The sequence below is a fragment of the Furipterus horrens genome, unplaced genomic scaffold (assembly GCF_987537825.1).
Source record: "Furipterus horrens unplaced genomic scaffold, mFurHor1.1.pri manual_scaffold_11, whole genome shotgun sequence".
Lineage (NCBI taxonomy): Eukaryota > Metazoa > Chordata > Mammalia > Chiroptera > Furipteridae > Furipterus > Furipterus horrens.
Window position 1 is genome coordinate 15,494,239 of NW_028327181.1, and position 20,669 is coordinate 15,514,907.

The window sequence follows — 20,669 nt, forward strand, 5'->3', positions numbered from 1 at the left end:
ATTCATAATTTCCAGAATGTTTTCACAAACATGGCACATAGGAGGTACACAAACATTTACTGAATTGAAAACTCTAGCATAGCATATTTGATCTTCAGGATACCCAGATCAGCTTGGGCAGAAGAAAGAACAAGAATGTCCCAGTTTGAAGAACAAAGGAAAACTAAAATACAGAGAGGACAAATGTTTTACCCATTTTTTTTTAAATTAAATGGCAGAGTATGAATTTGATTTTAGTTTTCCCAGTTCCTAAGTGAGTACTTTACCCACCAAATGCCTCTATCCTTCATAAATTCATGAAAAAACAGAGGACCCTGTGGACAGTTGTAAAGGCTGGTGGCCGAAAAATACCAAATATCATCAGGAAGGGAAGGATCTGGGGACCAAAGTCATCCTAGCTCAGGACGAAGCCATCCATAATTAAAGACTAAAGTGAAGTTCTGACTTGGCGTATCTTAGGAATATCCTAAGAGCTGGCTCAAATTCAAAAGATGCGACTAAAATTATCCAGGGAATAAGGAATCATCTAAAAAGGTAAAGAATTTTCAGTCTGTGGTTGTGACAGCACAGGTTAGGAGAAAGCCAGCCTTCTTGACTAAATGCTGGCAACCTGAAACTAGGGCAATACCTTTGAAGTTAGGAGTCTTAAATCAAATGTACACATAAGAATAGTGCATTTCGTTGTGTATAAGCTTTACTTTAAACAAAAACTTGAACCAACAAAGAAATAAAAATTTAAAAAATACATTGACATCTCAATAAAGAAGAAAAAAGAAAATGAGTGATGCAGTGATGCTTGACAGATGAATTGAGTAGTTCTGTATAGTAGCATCAGGCCCACTTCTCTGACGTCTCTTCTGTGAAATGCCAATTAAACACATCTTGTCTAACAAGAAACAGCATATTACTGGGTCTTAGTTGTACAACTGCCTGTTTAGTATAAAGTAAAAGCCCTTGCCAGCAGAGTCTGTCTTCTGAGTTTGAATATACCTTCCACTAACTATACATTAGATGACTCTACTGGAACTTTTATTCATAGAAGAGAATGATCCTTCATATTTGAAAATTAGGAGAGCTAGTTCTCACCTTCTCTGACTTCAGTACTGTTCTTCATGACATAGGTAAGGGCCTAGGCCTTCTATCCCAGGCCTTTAAGCTGTGTGTAATTGTGGGCTTGAATATTGAGAATCAGCTAGGGATCTAGAATTTTTTTTCCAGTGGGATGGAGGTGGTGGTGGATTTTTAGACTATTGCTTGACACTGGTTGTGATAGAAGGACTTACTGCTTTTTAAAAAAAGTTTTCATTCCCATAAGAACAAGAAATACTAAATGTTAAAAAGGGGAAAATCCTCATTTGAAGATGAGGGTGGAGAAGGCAGACAGGAAGGGCTGAAGTGGAAATGTAAAGCCAAACAAAAAACTGTGACCTTAATATTTAAAATAAATTGGGATGGCTTCTGGTCAAGATAGTGGTGTAGTAAATGCAATACTTGAACCCTCCCACAATCACATCAAAATTACAACTAAACTGTAGAACAACCATCATTCAGAAATGCCTGAATGAAATCTAGCTGAAGGGAAATCCTATAACTAAGGATATAAAGAAGACACATTGAGACTGAACCTTGATTTTGTTTGGGGTCAACCTGTGCCCAGGAAGAATGTCTAGCTCCCCAGATCTTTGAAGCTAGGTTTGGCTGTGACACAGTTGTGGCTAAAGAGATAATTGTGGACTTGCCATCTGGAGATGTGAGACCATGGAAATGGAGCAGACATAGTGAGAAATGAGGCATTGAACATGAGGACCAAAGCTAACTCACTAAGGATGGTGTTGAGGCTAGAAAGCCTGGGTCTTGCCAACATTGTAGAGCAGAGACAACAATCTTAGATTGCCTACTTCCAGATTTGCTAGTACATTTTTAAGCTACAGTTGGCTGAGCTCTCTCTTACTTAACACACTATCCTGAAACATACAGGTGGACCTCAGCTTTTACCTCATTTATAGAGCAGTGCTCTCCCAATTCACTGTAAGTTTCCTGAGCGCAGAAACAAAACCTTCTTTATCTAAGCGTTCTCCATGGTGCCTAGCTAAAAATGCTGAAGATCTAGGGAATACTGAAATAATTTTAGATTATAAAGGGATACAAGAAATCTAAAGCTTCTTTTACATTATTGATTCTTAACCAGGATCATACATCAGAGTCATTGTGTGTGTATATATGTGCATAGAAATACAGATTATATATATACACACATGCATACACCACACACATATATGCAAACATATGCATACCTGGGCTCCATTTCTAAACCAGATCAAGAACGTCTGAGATGGGATTCTGGCATCTGTATTTAAGAAATAACTTTATATGAGATTGAAATTCTATCTTCTTAAGGTTGCCAGGAAACTTGGCTTTAACTTTATGTATTATACATATCCACCCATCTCTGTCTCTCAAATAGTACCATCTAGAAAAGTTTGTCATTCATGGGCTCCCTAAATTTTTCAGTCATACTTGGACCCTAGTGGCCAGAACCCTCTCTCTTCCCCAATTAATGAAACATAGTTAAGTATGTATCCAGAGCCTTTTATATTTTAGCCATTTGAGAGGAATACAAATTAGGACAAGCAAGAATTAAACTGTGGCTAGCTAGTCTAGAGCATTTTCAATGAGGAAGCCTCAAGAATGTGCCTAATAAGGAGTTATAATGATAGCATCTCTTAAGGAATTAAAAAATTTCAAGGGGACTAAATAGTGCTGGCTCTGGAAGGGTTAGAGTAGGGACATGGGTGCAAACCAATCAGGTACAGGTACTCTGGGGCTTCATAGTAGGACTATTTCTAAAAGTGGGTGGTAGGTCTATGGATATTTGCTATCTATATACCTTGCATATGCATTAGGTATATGCTTGTATGAAGTGGTTCATTAAAATATTGAGTAATACAGGCAAAAAAATTAAGTTAGGATATTAAGCATATCTAATGTTGAATCAATGAAGACCGAGTTCTGAGAGGGATATCCTTAAGGGAAATATAGCAATATATGTGCTTTGTATTCACTTTTGGGGCTGAATAAACATAAGTGAGTGTCTTAACAACTTGGCAAAAAGCCAGTGAATTGATGCAAGATCTGTAGCTAGAATTTTTTCAGAAAGTAGTGGTTTTCAAACACAGGGTATGATCCACTAGTGGGTCATAAAATGAGTTTTAAGAAATGAAATATGAGCCTGGCTAGTTCAGTTGGTTAGAGCATCATCCCCATACTCTGAGGTTGCAGGTTTGATCCCCAGCCAGGGCACATATAAGAATCAACCAATGAATACATAAATGAACAACAAATAAAAATTTTTAAAAAGAAAATAAATATGAAGTGTAACATTTTGTATAGAAAATACTAACATGACATCACACATAGTAAGAGTGGGTATTATTTTGTGAAACTTTAAAAAATAAACATGTATTGAATTGTGATGTAAAATATAAGTCTTATTGTGGGTTGTGATGGTCAGTTTCAAAGTTTATGAAGTCACTGCTTTAGAGATTACAAATATAATTAAAACTCACTCCTTGTTCTCAAGGAACTTGAAATAACATTTTCTGTGCTTCCTACTCAGTATATATTTCTTCGTGTAGCTCAGAATTTCATGCTCTAGTTGGTAGTTCTAAGTCCTTCTCTATGTAGTGAGTTGCCAGTGGTGGTGGTGGTTAGGGGTGGTGGTGATGATTATTTTGCCAGTGCTTGTTTTAAAATTATAGGATTCTTTCAGGGTATCGATGTGTTTAACTCTAAGAGGTACTAATGTAAAAAGACCGTTAATTAAAGTACTTTAACCTTTTGCAAAGAATTGGAGATGTGTCACAGGATGGGAAAACTTTTCTCATTAATTAATGAACCTGGAAGTTGCTGTGGTGTTACAGCTTTTAAATTAGGACTCCCTGTCCAATATTCTTTTTTTTTTAAGATTTTATTTATTTATTTTTAGAGAGAGGGGAAGGGAGGGAGAGAAACTTCAGTGTGCAAGAGATACATTGATTGGTTGCTGCTCTCACACCCCCAGCTGGAGATCTGGCCTGCAACCCAGGCATGTGCCCTGACCGGTTATCGAACTCGCCACCTTTTGGTTCACAGGTTGGCACTCAGTCCACTGAGCCACACCAGCCAGGGCTGTCCAATATTCTTGATGGTCACTGTTTCTTGAAAGTTGTAGACAGATGGCACCCCAATTCAGATCGCTATTTTTCTATTTGGAAACCTGCATTGCTTCTAAAACTTTTCCAAAATGGAATACATTCAGCTGATTACTTATTCTTGCACCTCTGAACCTCATCTTGTTATAGCATAAAACAGATAATACCTAGTTTAGTTAAAGCTCAAGAATAGCAGTTTAAATGGGAAGTAGTTTTATAGAATTGTCCTTCATTCAAATAATTGCTGTTTCCTATTTTGAAGCTCCTCTCCCAGGGAGAGAAAAACTGTACTTTGATCATCAAAGTAGTCCGTTTTGTGCTTTTATTATTATAGTTTCTCCTAGCCCCCACCAAGCTTTATTTTACAACATATAACACTGTATATTAGAAGTACTGCTGAAGAATTTTTTTTGTCTGCTTTTTATAAAATTACTGCCTGAGTTTTAAAGGAAGGAAGTTATTTCACATTTAATGCCTTGTTCCTCACTATCTTAAGGAAGAGAAAGCCAAATTCATTAGGGCAGATGTAGACAGGTTACACATGTTTGGGTGGTCAGTCTTACAGATGCTCAGCACTTTACATGGCAGTATGGTGTTTCCTGAGATTCTTAGGTACTGGCAGTTATAGAGTTCTCAATTCTCTTATCTGCAATTCTGTAATCTATAAGACTGAAATTGAAAGATTTTTCTTATTTCACTTCATGGCTTGAACTGATCTGAGCTAACATGACACTATTTGTTACTTTATTTATCACATTTAGTGTGAATTATCCATGCATTTCATTGTAGAAATACTAATGTTTGGTTAAGTAGACCCTGTTGAGAGTGTTAACCTAATACATGTACCACCTCAACATCCAGAAAATTATCAAGTTCTGAAATCTTGACTAAAGGGTTTCTGGTGGGGAGTTGTATATCTATATTACTGGGTTGGCCAAAAGTCTACTTAGTTTTTACTGTAAAATAAAGACACATTTTTTTTTTTCATTTTCACCACGAACTTCATTGGTTTGGATATTTTGACTATTTCCCTCAATGGTATAATGTTGCTTGATCTCAATTAATGTCTCGATTTGATCACTATCAACTTCAACTGGTCTACCCAACTGTAGAACATCATCCAGCAAGAAATTTTGCAAACCACTTTTGACATGTTCGATCAGTCACTGCACAAATCTTTTTCTGTGTTTCAGTTGCATTTTTACCTTCCTTGAAATAATAAAATTATTGCCAAAAATGTTGAGTATATTCTTCCACCTTCAGTATTAAAATGGCTACACAAAAATTCACCAATTTCAATGTTTTTTTTTTTTAAATGCACGCTGATATGACAGCTGTCACAATACAATCTTAACAATGTTTTTGAATGAAGTTAAAGACAACTAAGCGCTACTAGAGCCATGGTATGGAAAAAAACAAACTTTTTGGCTAACCCAATACTACGTGAACTGTTGATGTTATTTCTTATGTATACCTTCGGTCTGAGTGTGGAAGTAGATAAGCAGCCAGAGTAGTGGCAAGAATATGGGTTTGGGGACCAGACAGACCTGCCACAGTAACCTCTCTCAGTTTCAGTTTTGTCCTCTGTAAAGTGAGCTCAGTGATAATTCCACTCAGAGTTGATAGTAGTGATTAGATGAGTTAGCATACTTATTGATCAAAATTAATTTCCTTATTCCTTCATTTAGTCTTACCCTGACAGGGATTTTTTTAAAAACTAAAATATATGTTGTTTTATTTATACAATATCCCCCCACCCCACCCCTTAAAAAATAAGTGAGCAGGCAGCCATGCTTTTATTCCAGGTATTTTGCAAAATGGTATTTATTTTTTCTTTTCTGCTGTTTGGCTTCCAGGGGAACACGTGACATCAAGGTTTAAAAATGAAGTGGAGCGGATGGGTTTTGATATGATCAATGCCTGGAGGATTTCCAACATCAATGAGAAGTATAAGTGAGTTGTATGGGCCCCTGTGGACTGTGTTTTACAGCCAGTGCCTTTGCAGAAACCCTGTTTCTCATGTGGCAGAACATTTGAACTTAGACCTTCTCATTCAAATGGAGTTTGATTTATTAAGTCTAAGTGCATAATCTTTAGAGTACTTCTTCAGCCTTTTGTTCCCATTGCTGTCACTGAAGTGGAAAGTGATCATTAATAGGATTCTGGAACCTTCCTTTCAACCCCTTCCAGATCTCTCTTCTTCCTGGCACATGCATGTCTAGATAACACTGAGCCTACCTATATGATTTCATAGCAGTGATAAAACACTTAGGAGCTAGTATTATGACTGTTTTACTTCATATCCCATGAAATAGACATAAACACTATTTTGTTCTTTAATATATATATTGATCTAAAACTAACTTCACAGCTATGGTAATATTTAACCATTAAATATTAATGTAACCATTATTAAATAATTCTCATTACCTGTTTCCTTAACAGGTATAAATACTTTGGTGAGGGAGGGTAGTTAACCTCTGTGACTTTTGTGACTTTCTCTAAAACAAAAGAAGATTGTCCAGAAGATTTAAATTAATATACTCCTCTCAAGTTTTCTTGCAGCAGTTGGAGGCATTAATCATACTGTTGTCCTTTGAGCTGCCACAAATTATGATAGAAGTTTTCCTGGAGGTTTTGTGGCTAGCCATCAGAGCATTTCATTTTTCTGGGAAAAACTACAGCTAATTACTGTACACAGTTCTTAACATGGACCATGGCCAAGAAGTTAAGAACCTGGGGTGTTGTGAAGAATTGGGAGCTACAGACCAGTCACACTGTAGCCTGTTCTCAGTGATAAGTCAAAACAGAGAAAGGAGGTGGAGACTGGAGGAGGGGCTGCAGAGAGCATGTGGCTGCTATAGGCTGCTCATGTGTAACTCACCTTTCCTATACTGGAAACTGCTTATCTATAAGTGAACAGCTAGTACTTGCTGAAGAGCTGATTACTAGGTGGTGTTATGTATGGGACAAGGAATATAATGAACAGAAAATGGTGAAATAAAAAGAACTGAATTAAGTCAAACTTGTTGAAAAAAAATGTGAGTTAAAAAACCATTGGTTTTCAAAAATCCTTATTTTATATAGGTTTTAAAAAATTTAACTTCTTGTCTATGAGCCCACTACTTCACCTCAAAACTAGTCTTCAGGAAATTGAAAAGCTTTTTCTACTATAAAAATGTATTTCTAAATTTAAAACAAGATAAAATGTACAGGACTTATGGTAAGAATATTAACTATGATCACTGCATCCTACATTATTTTTAGGAGTTTGTGGGTAGGTGTTAGGAATTTTCTAGAGCTACTCTTGTTATTAAATTCCTGATACTTAATCTTCTGGAAACAGAATAGGAGAGAGAGATTTAGTGCAGAATGATCGAAACCCCCCTATTCCTAAGCCACTTTGTGTTTTTTCTGCCTGTTCCTGTAATGCATAGGATAGTTTAGGGCAGGTAGGGTGGTGGTAGTATAGGTTTAGGTGTAGTGGTAGTAGTAGTAGTATTTTAGGATTTGGATTAAAGGTCTTAATTGCATTCACTGTTGAAAGGAATATTGGGTTACTCGTGGAGAGACAGCAGATTGTCCTGTAAGTAAGAATCCTATCAGAAACCCTGCTTCCTAGGGCACCAGCTTGACTGGTGTGCAACTACTAGTATCTTCACGAATGAACACAGTGCTTTTGTCCCCTGAGTGTAGTTTGTTATGAAATATATTTTATAGAAATTATGATTAGTAGCTTATTAACATTACTGACTTGGCGGAATGGGACTACGATATATATGCAAATAGACTGACCTGTGGTAGTTTCTGTATACCCCTGGCTGCATCTGTTACCTATAATTAGGACACTTGTTTGGTTCACATCAAAGAATACGTTAATAATCCTATGAGGTCTCTGGAAACTTGAAATTGAGGCCTCTTGTCCTTGTTTCCCTTTGACAAAAGCCTGAAAGACTGAGGGTCTGGTAGAGGTAACACAGACACTCAAGTTCTGTAGTTGGACTGGGCACTTGTATAGGTAGAAATGACCCGTGTGCATCTGTTAGAACAGAGAGTTACAGTGGAGTAATTGCCTCTCAACTCCCTGTTTTTCACTAATAGCACTGGGGAACACAGTTTTTGTTGAGTTAGCTCTGACACTTGTTTTTGACTAACTTGGCATCTGAATCTAAAAATGACCCGTTTTTCTCATATCATGTCAACTTTTTAAGGTACAGGATACCCTCCCTTTGTCCCAAAAACTATACAAAATGTCCATACAAAGGAAAATTTGCCTGAATATACTGTTTATTTAGTTATTTTCATATAAAGACTGTATATTGTTACTATAAGTCAAATTGTGTACAAGTAGTCAAGTTCTGCTACCAAACGTACATATTAAGGTATTTTATCTTTTCAAATGACAGGCTAGGAAATGCCAAAATGAGATACTTGGAACAGTCTCCTTCAGTTGGCAAAGCTTTCACAAATTGCTTCATGAGACCCAGTTTTATGTGCAGAGGTGGGATTATAATGTTCTTCTGTCAACAAGTGGCTCCTGTAGAATGTTTGGATCACCAGGTTTGAGGTCAGATCTTGGAGGCCAATTCGACTCCACCCAGTGCTTCTCATGAGCTCTGCTGTCCCACATACACAGAAAACAGGGATACTTGGTATATCTGCGTTGCTGACCAAGAAGGAAGGAGACCATTTTGAAGGAAGCAGACCATTTTAAGGTCAACACAGATGATCCAGTTGTGCTTGTGATATTGCCACAGATCAGTGACTCTGTATCTTTATATTCTTCATGAAAACAAACTGAATGGCCAATTGGGACTGCACCAAATAAATTGCCATTGTGGAAGAGCACACACTTCAAGCTCTGCTTTGAGCTATTGATGAACAGTCGCCATTCAGTTGCATTGTAGATTGGAATTCCCAATTCTTCCATTAAACCATGTATGTTATAGCAATACACAAAGCCACCATCACTTCAAAAGTACTGCAGAAATGCACTTTTTATTGATTGAAAGTAGGATACCTTCTCTCCTTTTTCAAGCAAGTTTTTCTCATGCAGTCTTGATGCTAGGAGTTCTGAAACCTTTTTGCATAGTCCCAAATCTCGTGCCAAATCATTCAACTCATGCTGATCAAATCCCTTATGAACTGAGTCATCTTCAGTTTCAAAATCTTCAACGTTGCTGTCACTTAGATCTTCACCATACTCTTGTTTTTCAAAAGAGAGTAGTTCAATGAAAACTGGCACTGGAATTTCACTGAATGAGGCACTGGGCATATAGCTGATGGTAGAATAGGGTACTCTATTTTACATTTATTTTTCTTTTTATATCCTGTTGTTTTCATTATACAAAAGTAACAGTCACTTGAATGATCTCTGGGCTTTCTCCAAACCATAGGTATACCAAATGACAATTATCACGTGTTCACTTCATCCACATCCGTAAACTCTAGACACGCTGCTTGCTCACCTTGTGAGGGGCCCAAGACTTATCTTGATCACAAGTTTTACTTTAAAATAACGCAAAATGGGCTTGCCTGACAAATGTGCTAATGTTTGTCCTTTGACTGGGAATGGTGAAACTGCCACAGATAAAACAAAACGAATCAGGGTTGTTTAGGCACTTACGATGAGAAATGGCAGAGGCAGACGTGATCTGAAGGAAAGGAAATAAGTATGTATGTAAATAAAAAAAATTAATTCTGCTAACTCCTTGTATACAGACAAGAACTTGGACTACACTTCGGAATACGATTCACTATATAGAGCAGCACACAACCTCTCACCACACTGTCTCATGTGTAACTGAATAGCCCAGACAGGTATGAACCTGTCGCTGGTCTCCAAGGTCATCCCCCACCCCTCCGCACTCGAGGGAGGTTTGCTCTCAGCCAATAGGAGAGCACTAGTGCTTCCTTCGATCCAGGCTCGATCCAGCCTAGAGTGGTCGCATTAAGATAAGCTGTACAGAAAAAACTTGATGTGATAGAAGAAAACTAACTGCAGTTTTGAAATCAGCATGCCTATTTAAGTCTAAAACAGCTGAAAAATTGAATTCAACAGGAATTATGTTAAAAATTGTTCCCCTGTGTAGTTAGGACTCTAGATTCCCAAAAGGCAGCATCAAGTGGAACAGTCCAAGACAGTATCACTTGATATACTCGTATGTATAAGTAAACACATAAGGTAGCCCATTCTGCTGAGCAGCCCAAGACTCAAGTAATACTTCTCATTGCCTTTAACTGGCGCTGCAGTGACTTGATCAACATCCTTATGCTGACATTACCAAGTGTTTCTCCCTTTTTCTTACCTTCCCTGTTAGGCTATGTGGTAGCTATCCACAGGAGCTTATAGTGCCTGCCTGGATCACTGACAAAGAACTAGAAAGCGTAGCAAGCTTCAGGTCCTGGAAGCGCATCCCTGTTGTCGTCTACAGGTAAGTAAGCCTGGCCTGGTTCAGCTTGGTCTGGTGCTACTGCCCACTGCATGTGGTCTGCTACCTCTGATGTTGCTAACCTGGGAAGGAAGGGGAGGGTTCAGGAAACTTCCAGGCAATTCTGTGCTTCCTTATTGCTAAATGCGCTGGTCCAGTCACACACCAGTAATTATTGCAGCCAGAGCACTAGCTGATGATAACAGTGACACTGTTAAAAAAAAATTTATCAGAAGAGTGCCAAGTCTTGGTATTTTAAGATTCTTGTGACAGTCTATGGGAGGGTAATATGCTTATTGTATTTAGCTTCAGATGTTGGCCTTTGGATCGAGAAAGATGAGTCCTAGAAATTTGGGAGTATAGAGTTGAGTCACTTGTGATTGTGGCTGAAAAACTTTGACACTTGGAAGAGCTCTGTTTTGAGAGGAAGCATTAAATAGGCTAGAAGATCTTGGCTGGATAGAAGATTTTATAGATCAAAGACAGGAATCTTAACATGCATTTACTGAATTCAGTTGTCTGTAGATTGCAGTAATGATTCCTGAGGTTACTAGCAGGGAGGCAGGTCCTAGGAGGGGGTGGTAGGGTGGGGACAAGCACAGGTTTTGGAGTTTTAAGTCTTTTCTCTAATATTTTTTGCTACGGCACCTCGAGTAAGTTTCCTAACTGACCTCAGACTGTTCCTAACTAGTAGAATGGGAATGATGTTCTTACATGCACATGTGCTGTGACATCTGAATGAATCTATAAACACTAGACTTCTGAGCAGTATCTGGAGTAGGTTGTATTTCTGATGGCTGCTTTTATAATTCAGTAACTATTCTTAGTTCTCACAGAATCACGTTAAAACTTTAAGTCATTACCTCTTATTTTCAAACTGTTCCAGATGTCATCTCCTTGTAATATTCATTCTCTGTTTCATTTCCCCAGTTTGAAAACTGTTCTCTTAAATTGGGACCAAACCAGTGAGGCTTAGTTAGAAACTCTTTCATGCTGGGAGGCGTTCCATTGAAATAAGTGAAATTGTAGGAAAGGATTTATCTCTTTGTGTAATTCCCACTGAAGTAACCAACTTGTTAATTTAGTCCCCTGAAGGCAAGTTCTGATAGCCTAGGGGAACCCATTAAGTTTTCAATCTCAATTTCATCACTGTTGTTGTCAGTCACTCCTAGAAAGTAGGTCACCAAATTTACCTATCACTCGAGTCGTAAGGATGACACAAGAATTAGAGAGCAGTGAAAAATGAAAGGTTTTATGAGCCTCATCAGTGATTGGCCCAGCTCAAATGGGGAAAGCAGCCAGCTGCTGCTCTGTGGCCAATAGCTGTGTTAAGGCAGCAACCCTGGCATTTGTGTGGTTTGCTGACTTTGAACGTAAGGGGGAGGGGTTTTCATTTTCAAAGTAAGGGGCTTTAGGTGAATTCTCCCTGTTGGTAGAGAAGCCTAAAGGGGCAGGTTGAAGAAAAACTTCTTAGAATAAATATGGGGAGCCTTTTTTTCCCTTCTAAAATATATTCTAGAGGGCATGAACCATGGGTCCCTGCACCCCTTTCTGGAGACCATACAGTATATATAAATGAACGTTTTTTGTTTGCAATTCCTCAGAGAAAATCTCTCAAAAGATTACAAATGAAAGTTTTTGCTGTAGTCCACATAAAATCAGACAGGCTTCCAGGAACTGGCCTCTGTGTCAGAACATGTGTCTTGATCTCTGAGCTCCAGACTGAGTTGGTAGATTGAGGTAGTTGAAGAATGTTTGGGGATATTTTGCCACTCTTTGCTCTGCCAGCCTCGATGGCGGGGTGCTTCTGAATCCAACATGCATTTCCTGAATTTAATTGTCCGTAGACTGCAGTAATGATTCCTGAGGTTGCTAGCAGCAGTTACTTGACATCACCAGTTGATGAGTGTTTTCTCCTACTGTGATGAGAGTGCTTAATTGAATTTTTCATTGAAGACAGAGATTGCTCTAGCACAGCAAGATGGTGTGAAGGGCTACCTTCTTCATGCATTGAGTATTTATTACAAACTTCTAGTCATTTAGGAAGCTGGCCTAACACCAATTTAGGGATACTTTAAACATTTCATTGTTTAATCTTTATACCTTTTTAATGGTTATGTTTGTTAAAATGATAGAAATGCTCTTTAGTGATTTTTAGCTTTAGTGCTTTAGTTCTCTTTCTAAAGCATTTTCTAAGACTGCAGAAAACCTGCCTACTGCAGTAGTTCAGTTGCAGTCTCGCTACTATGACATAGCCCTTAAAACCCAAAACCCAGGATGAAGACTGCCATCTACTGTTCTTCCTGGGTTCTTCTGGGAGGCATTGAAGAGAGAGATGTTCAGGAAGGGCCCTGCCAAGCCTCTTAGAGGGTTGGCATCAGTCAGCTCATTGGTTACCCAGCACCTATTACCATATGCTAGTAGGCATTTTAAGAATCAGTGAGGTTTTATTTTTAGTTTGGCTCCATTCAGCAGGTGAGCCAGTGGAGTGTGTTGGCAGTACACAGTATTTGTCTCCCAATAAGGGAGGATTTAAAAACTACAAATAAACTGGTGGTTCCAGTAAAATTTGATTACTGCCAAATTTAATTTATTGCTTGTAAGCTTTAGGATTTAAAGCAAATAGATGTATTAGTATGTTTTTGTTTAAATCCATACGTATGCTCTACATGTGCATTATGTGTGTATGCACATATGTGTTTAGAAATAATTTTATTGGGAGGTCAGACATTGGTGGTTTCCTCTGGGATATATAGTTGAAGGACATTTAAATTTTTTTGCCTATGAGCTTTTTATTCTACTAATTTATTTTTACAGTGAACTGATTACTTTTATAAATTTAAAAAAATGTCTTTATTGAGATTCCCCCTAGTCCTGGGTTACCACTAATCTACTTTCTGTTTCTAGATTTGCCTATTCTGCACATTTCATATAGATGGAATCATACAGAATGTGGCCCTTTGTTGACTGGCCTCTTTCACTTAGCATAACATACTCATGGTTCAATCATGTTGTAGCATGTATTAGGACTTCATTTCTTTTGCTTGCCAAATAACAGTACTTTATAACTTTTTAATTGATGAAATTGCCTAACTAAAATTCCTAATTAGGAAAAACTGGGTTTTAATAGAATCTTAAAGTAGACTGAGTATTTTTTCTGGTCTTATTTTTTGAAAAAGGATCTATGAGAGTATGGCTTATTGAGGTTTATGCTGCTCCTTTCCGTCGGAGAGCTTAAGGAGGGTAGAGGGTAGGTGGCTCATTGATTTGTCTGTAATAAGAGCAGTTTGTGCTCTGGGAAATCTCAGGAGATTTTGTCAGCAAGTTTTCTTGGGGACAAGTAAGTGTTTTAGTCCCAAAAGTGGGATCTTGTTTTGAAAATAATCCCCAAGCCAGCCAGTTGCTGCGGTGGGCCCTCAGAAGTCAGGGAGGAAACAAACTTTCTGTTTTGGCATCTACTAGGTTATTCAGGTGCAGTATAAAAAGAAAAGGTGCTTCATTATTGATTAGCAGAATTAGTGTAGTATTTGTGGATTGTTTTTTATCTCATTTTCCAAAAAATAAATGTAAACATATAGATATTTGCTTTATGAATATTGACTTGTTTTCTAAGAGTACACATTTATCTTTCTTTTTTTTTTTTTTGTAACACTAAAGAGATTTCTAAAATGGTATGTTAATTGAGAAAGGTCCAGGTAGGTTTTGTTATTCATTCTCGGTGCTATATAAGATTTCTGCCCTGAGAGGACTTGAAGCTAACTCATCACTTACATGTAGTCAAGCTATTCATTAAGGTGTTTAAAACCCACAACTTCCCTTCTGGTATGAGCACAGAGTATCTGAATGGGGCCTCTGGGATGATACAGTTGTTGTGTCTTGTTCCCTCCGCAGGCACCAGAGCAACGGAGCTGTCATTGCACGCTGTGGACAGCCAGAGGTCAGCTGGTGGGGCTGGCGAAATGCTGACGATGAGCACCTGGTGCAGTCAGTAGCCAAAGCTTGTGCCTCTGACTCCCGATCAAGTGGCGGCAAGCTGTCAACTCGAAACAGTTCTCGAGACTTTCCCAATGCAGGAGACCTCTCTGATGTGGAGTTTGGTAAGGTGCTTCCTAGACCCATGGCAGCAATTTTTATAGCATATAAGAGTGTTTTCTTCAAATGGCCTTTTCCTTATGAGACATAGAATTTATTTCATAAAAAAAGAGCAAAGCTTCAGTTAATGGGATTGTTTGAGGAGTCAAATTTGGCTTAAGAGGACTAGAGTGTGTTTTGTCTGTCTTGCCACAGTGACGAGAATGGAGTATATATGTAATAGGGGACCTGCAGTGTTTCCAGACTATGGGGGAAAACACCAGGCTTCATTAAAGGACTACCAATGTAGAAACATGGTATAAGAGATTGTAGGCAAAATAGGAAATAAAGAGAGAAATCCTACGTATCAAGAGTTCTGGTTGGGTGGATTTTACTTTTTTTTTGGTACTGTAATATGTACCTGTGTTTCTTAATTTGCACAATTCTGGGAGAGACAGGTCATTAGTATTTCCCCCTCACTCCTGATGTTCCTAGATTCTTCTCTGTCAAATGCTTCAGGAGCAGAGAGTTTAGCCATCCAACCTCAGAAGCTTTTGATCTTGGATGCACGTTCCTATGCTGCAGCCGTTGCGAACCGAGCCAAAGGAGGAGGCTGTGAATGCCCAGGTGAGGTGTGCAGTGCTTTGTCCCCCAACATTCTTTCCTTTTGAGTTCAGCCTGTGCCCAACTAGGTCTTAGTTTTTAATACGAAATGAATGGCAAACCATATTCCTCACCTATCTTGAGAGAGCCAGAGCTCCTTGAATTCTTTTTTTTTTTTTTTTCTTTTTTATATCCTCACCTGAGGACATGCTTATTGATTTAGAGAGAGGGGGAGGGAGGGAGAGAAACATTGATTGGTTGCCTCTTGTACGCTCCCTGACTGGGGACTGGACCCATAACGTAGGCATGTGCCCTGACAGGGAATTGAACCTGTGACTCTTTGGTTTATGGGACAACACTCTAACCAGCCGAGCCACACTGGCCAGAGTCTCTTTGCATTCTTAACACTACACTCTTTTTAGGGGAGAAGCAGAGGAGGAGGTGTAGTGAAACCAAATAATCCTCCTTCCCTGTGCCAACCTTTGGGTGATAAGGAAAGTCAATCCTCTTCCATAATAAGGTCTGTTCATATTTGGAAGCTGCTTCTTTAGTGGTTCAATTTCTCAGCCTTCTAAGAGCTTTTTGTTGCCTTTGACTAGTGGGTATGCTCATCACTGGTCTCACAGAAAACTCCTCACATGGCTTCTACTTAGAAAACCTGGTGTGGAAATTGAAGCAGTTAAATACAAAACTCTAGGAGAGTGCCTCTCTCCTAACCTATGACATCCCTACTGTTTGAATGCTGGCTTTCTCCTTTGATGCCAGTTGTGTGTCAGTGGAACAGATAGAGGCACCAAGCTCCTTATTCAGTTGTCATCTAAGCTGCAAATTAAAAGCAGTGGTTCCAAGGTGAAATATGAATGCATGAAATGCATTGTTCTGCCAGGTGCTTTTCAAAGAGATTCCAGAACTATAAGTTAGCTAAGGTCCTGGAGAATATTATGCTAAGTGAAATAAACCAGTCAGAGAAAGACAGATGCCATATGATTTCACTCATATGTGGAATCTAATGAACAAAATGAACTAACAAGGAAAATGGGGACAGACCCATAGATGGAGAGCAGGATGACAGCTAGTTGCGGGGGGCGGGGGGCGGAGGGGTATAAAGGGCCCAAAAGGTAATGGAAAAATATATATAATAGACTAAATTTTTAAAAAGTTAGCTAAGGTCAAAAAAGTAAACCTGAAATGAGACAGGAGTATATAGATTTTTTTTTTTTTTAAAGCAACAGCATCTATTTTATGTCAGTATCTTCACAAATCTAACCCTCCTTTTTGCAAAACCAGCTAAAATTCAAGCACTATTTTCCTCTCATAATAAAGGACTGGGCTAATATAGGCATCAAAACACTGCAGTTTCATTAGCAACTACAATGGGTTTGTCAATAGGCATTTTGCTTCTTTTAAATTTGGCTGTGTGGGCTTTAAAATTAATGTATTTGTTTTCTATTTGTTGTTTTTCTTTACAGAGTATTACCCAAACTGTGAAGTTGTGTTTATGGGGATGGCAAATATTCATTCAATTCGGAGGAGTTTTCAGTCTCTGAGATTGCTGTGCACACAGATGCCAGATCCGGGAAAGTAAGACCTTGGCCTTGGCTTTACTTTTGCATTGCTTTTTTTTTTTAAATGAGTTCAGAGGTGTTTTTTCTTCTATTTCTTGGTAAACGTTCGTTTTCTTGTCAGTCTGTGGGTATTCTTTCTGCATTAGGAGCATGGCAGCATAAATGAGGAGCCGGGATTAAAATCTAGCCCTTTGAAAAGTTTAAAAACATGCAGCATATAACAAACCTCAGCCCTCAGATGGAAGCATTACTTTCTTGTTTATCCTGAAACCTTTTCCTTCTCTTCTACATTGTTTCTGGCCCAAAGTAATGTAATTCTTTGGTTTCTGGCATCCTGTAGTGACACTTACCTTCTGTGAACTGAGATGTTTACCATGAAGAATCAAAATTTATTCATCATGATCTAAAAAGGGTTAAACTTTTAAAAAACTTGCTATTGGGTTAGTTCCTTTTACATATGCTTCTGATTTCTAAACTGCCCTCTCATTTTTTTAAGAACGTTACCATGATTTTTATTGCTTATTAAAAATGAATGGCTGGCATTTGCAGTGAGGAAGGTGAAATAACACCCCCTTCTCCTAAGGGAACTGTTTGAATATGAGATGAATTAGGAGGAATGCTCTGTAAAACAAATATGGACAGATAAATATTTAAAAGCCCCCACTTCACTATTTTAGGAAGCCAGAAATGGTGCCAGAGAACAGAATTTTTTCTGGTATTTGTACGGGAGCCCGTAGCTATTTCCCTGGGTTCTATTTAGTAGATCTCATGATCATATCAAGTTTTGCAGCATTCTTTGATTTATTAAATCAAATAGCTGACTGAACCACTTATGCTAACTCCTGGTAGCAAATGATTAAATTCATCACAGTTGCAATCAGCCCAGAGGGTGAAGCACTTGTCCTTGGGGAGAAGCCTGACTGAAGAAATGAGCTTGCTGTTCTGCTTTGAGGATTAGCAGCTTGCATCTGATATATATTTACAGAACCCAGTTAGTAGCATTCTCTTCCTTAAAGGTGGGGCATAGAAAGGAGGATTCAGGAGATCTGCCCGACAGGTTGACTTTGGTCAAGTGGCTTAATCTATTCCATCCCTTTCATTTTCCTATTTAGAAAATGAAAGGGATAGAATCAGTGCTACCTTAGCCTCTGATATCTTCCATATATTAAAATTATAAAGCTATTTTTTTCAACTCAGTCAAAAAAATGTAATTAATGCTTGTCTGATCCAAATGGGGGATTTTATTAAAGAAGTAGGTAATGCTGTCTTTTTTTTTTTTTTTTTTCCAGTTACAGTTTACATTCAGTATTATTTTATATTACTTTCAGGCATACAGCATAGTGGTTAGAATACTTTACAGCCTCCCTGTGTTTGTTTCTATGTATTAGGTAGAGCTTCTTTGACCCCTGGTATTAGCATGGCACGCATAAGTTCGGTGAGGCGGATCCTTAGGTAATCTCCTGGGTGGGGCAACCCTTGTGAACTAGGTTGATGGAGTCTCAGCTATGGTGGCACTGCTCTGTGTCTCTTCGTGGGGAAGGGCTCAGAAAAGGGACAATGGCCTCTGCCTGGCCTCTAGAGTTTTGTCGAGGAAGAAGCTGTCCCCCGGCACTTGCCCTGATGCCACACACTTCAGTTTCTCCCTGTATGCCACCGGTGCCCTTCAAGCTGCTGCCCCAGTTCTGGAGCCCAGAGGGAGTGAGTCTGCATAAGTTCTAAGTCCATTGTGGACTGTTAAGGGGAAATGCCTGAGAACCCCTCCATTTCTTCTGCTGTCCAAACCCCCACTGGTTTTTACAGCCAGGAGTTATGAGCACTTGTCTTCCTGACACTGGAACCCTGGGCTAGGGGTCTAGTGCGGGACTGGGATCCCTTGCTCACAAGAGATATCCCTCCCAATTTTTATCCATACGTGGGTGTGGGACTGCCCATTTTCATGTCTCTGCCTCTCCTATGTTTGAATGAATGTGACTGCTTTAATTCTTTGGTTGTCAGATTTCCACACAGCTCAATTTTATGATGATTCGGGGTGATAGTTGTTTTGTAGTACAGTTGTAATTTTTGCTGTGGTTGTGAGAGGTGAGCTGTGTTTACCTATGACTCCATCTTGACTAGAAGTCTGTATGTGTTTTATAAAGACACAGCTTTTCTGTTTGTTTGGCAGTGTTTCATTTGGAGGGAAAAGTCTTTGGGAATTGCTTTTTAATTTGACAGGTATTTGGCATGATACAGTAAAGTAAATTAGAAGAGTCAGCATTTCCTTATCCCCTTCTGTTTTTATTTTTGTAGTTGGCTCTCAGCTCTTGAAAGCACAAAGTGGCTTCATCACCTATCCGTGCTTCTGAAGTCAGCGCTTCTGGTAGTGCATGCTGTGGATCGTGATCAGCGACCGGTGCTAGTGCACTGCTCAGATGGCTGGGATCGCACCCCTCAGATTGTGGCATTAGCTAAGCTCTTGCTGGACCCTTATTACCGAACCATAGAGGTGGGTACATCCAGGAAGTAGTATTTGGTACTTCAGGGTGAGTGAGGGAAGTATTGGAGGGTTTTATGATCAGTTTTGGTCATGTGGTTAGTTCTAATGCAAGGGACATCTCCTTGTTTTTAAATCATTGCTGTTTTACTTTGAGCTAAATTTGGTGGTACCACAGTTCTTGCCTCTTAAATTGGGAAGATTGTAGATAACTAAGTATTGAGAATACAGACATATTTTCCTATGTAGTCTGCCTACTTGAAAAAGTTTTGGCTAGCCCAGGAAAATGGGGCTTCTGGAGAAGGATCTCGGTATACTTAATATGGTTGTAGATATCAGCACAGAATGCTCTGTGGAGGAAGAGTTCTACTCTGAAATAACCACCTGTCGGGTTAAAGATGTAAGATAAGCCATAAATGTATGCTAAAATATTGGGATGGCCAAAAAGTCTGGTTAGTTTTTTTCTGTAAAATAACAGACACATTCTTCATTTTCACCAATAACTTTATTGATTTGGATATTTTGAATATGTTGGCTACCTCCTGCATGGTGTAAGGTTGATTGTTCTCAGTCAATGTCTCGATTTGATTGTTATCAACTTCAACTGGTCTACCCAACTGTGGAGCATCGTTCAGCAAGAAATCTCCAAAATGAAACTTCACAAACTACCTTTGACATGTTCGATAAGTCACAGCACCTTCTCCATACACTGCACAAATCATTTTGCGTTTCAGTTGCATTTTACCTTTCTTGAAATAATAAAACATAATATGCTGAAAATATTGCATATCTTCTTCCATCTTCAGTATTAAAATGGCTACACAAAAGTTCGCTAATTTAATGTTTATTTTTTAATACACGCTGATATGACAACTATCACAATACAGTCTAACAAAATTGTTTCGATTGAAGTTAAAGACAACTAAGTGATGATACTAGAGCCATCTTAGTGGAAAAACTGAATGAAGTTTTTGGCCAACCCAATATATGTAAATCATGTTAGGAAAGGATTTACAAACATGACTTTGTAAGTATAACATGAAAGACAAATTAAAAAATAAAAAAGAAATTTAGAAAAAAAAGTGACATTTTTATAGTAAATGAAAGAGGCTGAAAATATACATTGACTCAAGAAAGGCCTAGATAAATGCTTAGTACCCTTTTAATGAGTATGGAATAGAGTTGAGGGAATGGGAAAACTGGCTTAAGCATGTGTCTTATCAGGAATGGAGCGTTTGGCCTTGAGGCTGGATCTGGGGTTTCTTCTGATGGTCTTAGTGGGAGGCTGTAAAAAGGATTCACTGCTAGTGACTCCAGGCTCAGGACTGGCACAATC

General features: G+C 38.6%; 1 protein-coding gene across 6 annotated transcripts in view; it reads left to right on the forward strand.

Annotated features, from left to right (window-relative positions):
• MTMR3 (myotubularin related protein 3) overlaps positions 1-20,669 on the forward strand; it is a 118,248-nt gene that overhangs the window by 84,469 nt on the left and 13,110 nt on the right. For 5 of the 6 annotated variants that reach the window (XM_090292046.1, XM_090292050.1, XM_090292051.1 and 2 more), the window contains exons 8-13: positions 6,047-6,143; positions 10,511-10,624; positions 14,513-14,718; positions 15,188-15,319; positions 16,765-16,876; positions 19,150-19,345. In XM_090292046.1, coding sequence (XP_090148172.1) covers positions 6,047-6,143; positions 10,511-10,624; positions 14,513-14,718; positions 15,188-15,319; positions 16,765-16,876; positions 19,150-19,345 — 857 coding nt within the window. The remainder of the gene's footprint in view (positions 1-6,046; positions 6,144-10,510; positions 10,625-14,512; positions 14,719-15,187; positions 15,320-16,764; positions 16,877-19,149; positions 19,346-20,669) is intronic. The other variant, XM_090292048.1, reaches the window with a different exon arrangement.